The sequence below is a fragment of the Pyricularia pennisetigena genome, chromosome 2 (genome assembly GCF_004337985.1).
Source record: "Pyricularia pennisetigena strain Br36 chromosome 2, whole genome shotgun sequence".
Taxonomy (NCBI): Eukaryota; Fungi; Ascomycota; class Sordariomycetes; order Magnaporthales; family Pyriculariaceae; genus Pyricularia; species Pyricularia pennisetigena.
The window spans coordinates 2,279,471-2,287,765 of record NC_043741.1 but is presented as its reverse complement, the minus strand read 5'-3'; the positions used below and the strand labels follow the sequence as shown (position 1 = coordinate 2,287,765).

The 8,295-nt window shown below is 43.2% G+C and overlaps 2 protein-coding genes across 2 annotated transcripts; one reads left to right on the top strand and one right to left on the bottom strand.

Annotated features, from left to right (window-relative positions):
• Positions 1-284: 284 nt before the first annotated feature.
• Positions 285-986, bottom strand: PpBr36_00622 (uncharacterized protein; the record flags this gene model as incomplete). The annotated part of the gene is made up of 1 exon (XM_029887813.1): positions 285-986. The coding sequence occupies one exon, from the start codon at positions 984-986 to the stop codon at positions 285-287; it is 702 nt and encodes a 233-aa protein (XP_029752588.1).
• A 1,689-nt stretch (positions 987-2,675) lies between these two features.
• PpBr36_00621 (uncharacterized protein) lies at positions 2,676-3,372 on the top strand (the record flags this gene model as incomplete). The annotated part of the gene is made up of 2 exons (XM_029887812.1): positions 2,676-3,092; positions 3,202-3,372. 2 exons carry the CDS (start codon positions 2,676-2,678, stop codon positions 3,370-3,372), a joined length of 588 nt encoding a protein of 195 aa, XP_029752591.1.
• Positions 3,373-8,295: the final 4,923 nt, after the last annotated feature.

Genomic DNA, 8,295 nt, shown 5'->3' with positions numbered 1-8,295 from the left:
AAATTATATATATATATATATATATATATATATATATATATTTCTCTTGGAGCAATAATAATATCCCAGCTCGCTCAAAAGAGCAGTGTCCCACGGTCCATATTTGGCACTGAAATGGTAAATACGATTAGAACAACCAACCAACCGCCCCAATGATATATGCGGAAAAAACCAGAAAAGAAAAACGAAACCGGCGAAAAACAAAAGGTAAAACTCCATACAAAAACGTTCCGAACCGACAGCCAGTCAATGCCCCTATGAAAACATTAAAATTGTGGTCCTGACTAAACGATCGGCCTCGCTTGGGGATTGATGTTGGGGGACTGGCTGAGACGAGAATGTGGAGGAGGTTTGTATCCAAGATTGGGCTTGCGTCTTGAATTTTGTAAAGGGCCCCTCAGGGCTTGTAGGGCAGATTCGTAATGACCTGATCCGGGCTCATTTGCATCTACCTCAACGCCGGAAGCTTGCTTATTTGTGTTAAGTTTAAGGGACAACGGTTTGACATTTACCGGCCGTTTGGGCATGTACTTGTGCAAAAGCTTCATCTGTGCGAAAATGCGAAGTTTGTCCCGGCAATCTGAGAAGGTCGTTATCCCGGTGTTGCAGCGGTAAAATTTTTTGTAATTCTCGGCCGTCTCCCAGTGTATGAATGAGCAGCTGTACTCGTCCCAACCGTGCAGCGGCGGCGTGCTGCCGAGACGGCAGCAGTTGAGCGAGTCCCGGTCTCGCCCCGGGAAGCAGCAGTGCCCGTCGGCCGTCGCCTGCGGGCTGATTGGGGGCGCGCTCCACTGCCAGGTCGGGCAGGTTAGCGCAGGTTTGTTGAGGGCGAAAGGGTTGGGGGCAGTCTGTGACGATTTTGTCTTCCACCAAACTCGCCGGAAGACGCGTGGTTGATCGGTGTCGCTGTTCCGTGCTTCGGAAAGAGCCGAAGCGAAGTTTATGGTGGATATAGCGACGGCCACAAAAAAAATTAATTGCTGCATATTGACAGACGGTTGAGTGTTTTTTTTTATTTATTTTGGCCCTCTGCTGTTCCGAGAAAAAAAAAATATAGCTAGATGAAGGCAAAATGAGTGGAATATTAATAACCAGCGCAAAAAGAAAGAGGGACACAGAAGAACAAGGAAAGTTTAAAACAGAAAAAAAGGAAGCAAATAAGTGTATGGGCGAGGAAGGAATAGGTAATAGTCTAGGTGTACAGTCGGGAGAGGCCCGACCACCTACTTATACATTGCACAATTCAAACAGGTATTAATATCTCGGATATTTGAGTGACGCTGGGTCCCATAACGGGGATTCTCCTTCTGTATTACGCTAAACTTGTTTCTTTCGGACGACGGGTTATACCGCGGTAACTCTGGATTAAATTAAATGTTCCACTATAATAGCGGGGGGACACCATGAATTTCTATTATTTAATTATAAGCAAACTGCCCAATAATACTTCGAGCGCAGAAGCCAGAACCTTTTCTTGGGGATCTTTCGACTTAATCCCTAGGCTTGGTTAAATCCTAAACCAAGGGTATTTTACGGCTGCCCTATTTTGGTCAAGCTTATCCCATTTTTACCTCGTGTTTTGTCGTCCCAGAAATAGCAAAACAAGGATGTTACTGGAACTGCATATTTGGCAAGGAATATATAATCCCGACTTACATACAGCGTTTATTTGGGGGTTTGGTTTTGCGGACCCCCTGGTAAGCAAGAGGGTCCCCAAAACCTGGATCACCCCTAAAGGCCATTCTACCCCGGCTTGAAAGCGGACAAGCCTGTTCACCAACGTAAGCTGCAACTCTTGTGCGCCCCTGCGCAGTGCCTTTTCGGCAATAAATAAATAAACGGCAGCTAAACTGAAAGCGGCACGACTACGAAAATAGTCACGATTTTATCGATGAAAATAAGTCCACGGACCTCCTTGCCCTACATGAGGGCGCCAAAAGCCTGGCTTCGGAGGTGACCAGGACTGTCTTTGAGAAAACAACGGTGCTGCTTCTCGTTGATAATTTTGGCGAGGTCGGACAGGCCCTCGCCTGGCTGAAAATATCACAACCTAAAAGATACAGCATCAAGCCCATTTAAATAGCCACGAGACCGCAAATATGATCTTGGCATCGGCTGCGCCAGATTCACAGAAAATATCACTAATTGTACCTCGGGCACAATAATGACAAGATGCATATTCTCTTGGGGTAATAGCAACGCATTCATCAGCAACAAACAAATCACATGTTACCGGAGTAACCTCATCTGCCGGGTGTTTGTACATGATTTGGCCATAGATTGAAGACAAGGGACTTGAGGCTGAAGTTAAACAGTCTATTCAAGCTTGACTAACACTAGGCATCCTTTCTGATAGTAGAAGCCTAATTCTTTTGAGCATGCCTCTTGAATTTACAATCATCAGTTGGTGGCACACAGATTTACACTTTTCGCCTGCAGCTGCAAAGTCACAGCTGTATATTTGCCACCTTTTTCGTACTACGGCACGTCCTGGCATTGCGCATAAGCACATGATGCGCCCTATTATGTACAAGGGGGAACAAGTGCAGCTAGGAAACCTTTTTCAGCCTTTTTCCCCAGCTATAAATACTGTCGACTCTACAGGCAGACTTTTTCCCACACCAAGAACATTTGAAAAAAAAGAAAAGAAAAAAAAAACCAACACAGGCGTACAGATGCAATCCTTACTCGCCCTTCTCTTCCTCCACTTGAGCTTTCTCAGCTCGCAGTGCGCGGCCCGCGCTCTGCTGGCCAGCAGCGATGCCCCAAGCCACAGCATCTCTCGGTCTTCGGTGGCGGCAGTGGGCCAAGCCTCGGCAGCTCCGCATCCAGTCGACGCCACCATAGAGACCAGAAGCCAGAGGTGGCCTCCCAGTGCCGGCGCTAATCGAAACAAGACGGTCGCGGGCGGGTATCATGGGAGCTGCATCAACTGCCGACTCTTTGGCAAGTACGAGGACGGCAGGGCCAAGGACGCCGGGGGTCTTTTGAGCTGCGATTGCGACTACCCGGGAAGGCCGGGCGGGTTTCGACGAAGGGAATCGGTCGTCAACTTGAATGATTGGTTGGGTAACGTGCAAGGGAAGCTGACGGTGAGTTTTATTTTTTTTTTTTAATTTCTTTTTTGTTCCTTTTTTTCCCGTCGCTTGCCAACCTTATTCCTGCAATAGCCGACTAATATCGCTCATTTTCCCCTTGTAGTGGGCAGGGCCTGGTCAACCTTGTGCCGGCTTCGTCGGCTCGTGTACGTGCCAGCTGTTCGAGGGACGATACCTCTCCTGCGGGTGCCATGATGCACCTGACGGGACCCAGGTCGTGGACTTGAACGAGCACATTGCCAACAAGAACGGGGTTTTGAAGGTGGTGCAATGAGGGTTTTGCCTTGGCTTTGTTCTTGGTGTGGTTCTTTGGGCCATGTGGGCTGGGAGATGTAGATTTTGGCACCTTTTGGCGGAGGATTTAATGTGGCTGGCTAGGGCTTTAGCGTCATGTGCATACAAATTTTATTATTGTTGCGACACGTGCCAAGACATCTGATGCCAAGGACAAGGCTTTTTTAAGTTGGGAGCCCAGATGCATTTCAAGTTCTGTGCATTGGCTGGCACGTGTCAGCCACGCGTTGGGCATGTGATCTTTCTTTTGAATTTCAGAGGTCAGCGAGAACGAGGCCCTATGAACTTCAGTGATCGGGGCACCGAATGAGTATTCAGAAAGTAGGCAATTGATATCAAGCCAGTCAACACAGATAAGCAGGTGAGAGGCTAAGAAATCTTTGGCGTGAACAGCACTTCGAAAGGGCTATCTTAAAGCTGGGAAATACGAGACTGAGCAAACAATCGCAAAACACAAGGCTGCAGGTGATGGAGCTAAAAAGAAGCTTGATCTTAGGGAATCTTTGCTAAAGTAGCCTTGATCCTATATTCAAAATTTGATCGGCAAAATCACAGGTCCAAGATGCCGTAAGACAGCCAAAATGTTTGCCAATCTGGATGAAAGCAGCTGCTAAGGATGACTTCTCAACGAACCAGGTCAAGAGGACTTTTTTGTTGAATATTGACATTTCATCGATAGTTTTATCTGATAAACCGAAATTTATAAGGCTTTTATACTACAATTAACATACCATTTTGTTTGGTTATTGATTCGTGCGAATAAACCAATTATAATTAATATTTCAATCACAAATTTCATTTTTCCTGAGGTTTTGAACAATCAGGTTATTTGTAGGGTATTCGCTGACATTTCGCCTTTAACCTGTCGGGGAATAGCTAAAACTATGTAATTATATACTTTGTTCTAGTTTACAATTTGAAGGTTTATTGTATTTATGCTTGCTCAGTTAGTTCGATTATCGCTAAAACCTTATTTGTTTGATTGATTTGCGCTCTGATTAAATTTATCATTCGGTTTTTCTTTTATTTGCTTGTGCCGGGGAACTCATTTGACTTTTTAATAGAAATCTTATCGGACGAATTCCGGAAACAGTCTTCATAAATAAGAACAATTCTTTTTATAATCTATTTATAAGCGTATTACTAGCTAAGTTATCAATTTATGTTTTTAAATCCCGTTTACGTGGAAAAGCTCGTAGTAAAATTGAATAGGAATGCAAATTGTTCTATTTTTGTTTTCCTTCTTTTCCAAATACTACCAAAATGGTTTTGCAATTTGTTCCGTAACCAAAAAAAAAAAAAAAAACAAATCGGGGCGGGAGCAGGTTTGTGCGTATCCGTAGGTCATTTAACAATAAGGTACCCCCGAACTTAGACGAGTTATTCGATACCGGGATACCCCTTCAAATCCGATAATGATTATTGATCCCCCATCTTTAATACCAGTAATTATTTCCGGGATACAAGGGTCCATCAGCCTAATGTGACTACCTCCAAGGTTTTGATAACTTTCAACTTTGAACATTGTTATCGGGGAAACTGGTGTTTGGTTTTCAAGTAAGCAAAGGTATTACCAAGAAAGATATTCAACAATAACCTAGGGGATAACAAGACGTTGTCACAAGCTTCAGACTGTTTTATTTAGCCCAAGGCCCAGCGCTTATACTTTTTTTGACAGTGACGAAATACAAACAAGTGCTAAATGAATGGATGGGGAAAGAACCCCTGAAATAAGGCATTCCAAAACCACTGCGGGGCCCGCGGGCCCTTTGATAAGCTTTTCGGGCCCCAGTGACTGTGTTTTGGAATGTCTCAGCCTAAGAACAAAACGAACAGAACAAAACAAATGCTTCCAAAGCCAGGTTTTCCACGAACCCCAAAAGCGGGTTGGTAATTATTTTGTCGTTGTTACCAAGGCCACAAAAGCTGGCGTTCGAGCAACGTATCAGTCTTTAAATTCCAAGGAAAGTCGCAACACCGAGTTGATACTTTGCTCTATAGCAAGAAGCACGCCATAACGCAAACACCGTGCTAGCAAACGATTTTCAAACGGGTTTTCAAACCAATGATAATATGCTTGAAATCCCCTTGTCACGTGTCTCAGCACAGATGCGTTTCGTCTTCGACACGCCTTCGCTAGGTATAAGCACCATCATGTGACTATAATCGCTCCTTGGTATCGAGTGGTTAGCAGCAAATACCTCCGTCCTCGCGATTTTTCTTTTTGCACATTTGATTATCAGGCTCTTGACGGGACATACCTATTTTTGGGATTATTCATAGTTACTAGTTACTGGGATCATGGATGAGGGAAAATTGGCTCTCTAAATAGTGGAGAGCACCATCCTCGTCTGCACAAGAGCCCAGGGCAGCAAAATGTTTTCCAAGAGCACGCTTCGCCTTTCTTCTTGCACAAGCCTCGATCCTGCAATCGATTGAGAGCATCGCGGGATGCCAAATTTGCTTCTTCGTCGCGTACTGGGGAAGCTACAGCGATTGTAGCCAGGGCGAAAATGAGGACTGAGGAACGCATTTTTAACAAGTGAGAAAGTAATGATAATACGTTGACGAAACGTGCAAAAGATGGACAAATACTCTGGGAGAAAAAGGGATGAGAAGATAGGGTGGAATAAAAGAATATTTTCCACAAACTTCACATCATCTTCATAGCCCTCTTAAATAGTGGTGGAACTATTATTTTTACTAACTGGTTCACCAGAGTATTGTTCTAGCTACTGGGCTTCGGAGCTATCCTCCGAAGCCCGAGTATACTGTTTGCTAACGAATATACGGGTCTGTTGGAAAACCAAGGCGAAAAACATAGGTCGCATAAATTATAAAACGAGGTTGTTTCTTAAAGGCCCAATTATTGTCTCGTCCGGATTCTATACCTGCTCCGTACAAATCTATTATTTCTATTAGTATCTATATCCATATAACATTTTTCACGATTAACAGCATCCCCATTTGACTGTTTGTGCAGACCCTAGTTTTTACTTTTTATCACCAAGGCCGACAGTAGATTCTTTTCGACGATAATTATATTCGAAAGGACTGAAACAAGTAGTTTTTTTATGCGGTGGCGCCAAGGACATTGAGCACGCCTTCATAGACGAATAATATGGCAAACACCTAGATTTCTTTTGGTTTATATACATGTATATTAGATAATGTGCGACCGCAGTGAAATTTATCATTATGATTATAATGAATATTACTGAGTAATGCGGGGTAGCTGCCGTCTTTACAACGAGCAAAGCCGGGATAAATTAAACTTGTACAGTTTTATACGGCAAGTTGTCTTATAATTCGCACTATTATAGCTACGTAGGAACACAGACTGAAGTATATAAAGCTCAAATGCAAGAAGGCTCTTCACACGGCTTACTATACCTTCAGAGGAACAAAATATTAGTTTTAATAGAAAATAAATTATGAGGTTTTTAGTACCAGCTTATATGTAGAATCCTGTTTGTAAACCTCTTCAAGGATTTTGGATTCAAAGTCAGGACAAATAACTAGTTCGAATTGCTATATTCAATTATCTGTGTATCCTCCAGCTAAGCAAAGGAAGCCATTTACAATTTATTCCAAAGTAAAGGAGAAGGGGTTTCGTAGGTTTATGGGTGCTTTACGGGTAACGCACCTGGATTTCACGTGCATCCATATACGGGGATATTTATCCAAGTGCGTCAGCCATTATTATTCCAACAAGAGCGCTGCAAATATGGTACATTTAAATATTAAGTTATTTGTGGCGGGTACGTTATAAGGTACTAAATTTGGTCTTGGAAGTTCGCTTTAAAATCAGGTTTGGGCATTTGTTAACGCCTATTATTAGCATGTGTAATTTGTTTAGCTGTTACTTATATAAGAAACATTGTGCATAAGTATGTGATTCATTGTGTTAATGCTGTAAATTATAAATAAGTATCTTTATGTATTAGACGTACCTGTATTAAGATCGGAGTTGCCACTGAATCGCTGACTTTATTTTAGTTTGTTAACTGCTATTTAGGTATTAAAGCTTTTAAACGTTCCAACCGCAATGTATACCTTTCGACACTATAATATTCACTGTCGCTCGCTTTTATACGGACTGCAATTAAACGGTACCACAAAGTTTTGAAAAGTTCCTGCTATAATATATCCTTTGAGAATTTGCCAAGGTTTACACCTAGTAAAGCTTCCTAACTTGCATTGGATTCCTTGGTAATAGGCTTGTTACAGCACTCCATCCGTTATTACCGAAACTTAGCGATTAATTACCTCTTTGACGACTATGAATTTTTTCTTTTTCATTGCTGCCTGTACTGCGGTAACAGGCAGCGTCATAAGCCGGCCCGTTAACTTGGAATCAAATTTGGGAGCTCACACCAAAATCCATAACGACGCAACTATACCACGGGAAGCGCTTGGATATTCTGTACGCCCTGGTAGTGAGGCAGTTATATCCGGAAATCGACACGTGTCTAAAGCTCCGCCGCCGGAAAACGGACCCATATTACCAAGCATCCCTCCAAGTCCACCAGCTGGCATCGATCAAAATAAACTGCAGGTTTGGATACGCCTCAACAGAGTCATTCGGGATGAAAAACACTACAAGAACGACAAAGGCCACGATCACGCTGATTTGAAGCGAATCATTCAGGAGGCTGGAGGCAGTCATACCGACGTTGTCATCGGCAGAGGGAGTGAATGGGCCGAATATGGGCTCTGGTTTGCAGACGCAGATTGGAGAAATGTGAACAATGGCAATGGTTACGACACAAAAGTGGTTATTCAGAATATGCGAAACATACCCGGAGTGGCCTGGACTTTCGTGGGAGTGATTGGTGACAATCGAATCACGTCGCCGTTTTCCGAAATTCTTGTAAATAAAGGTAAGTCTAACTTTCTTTTT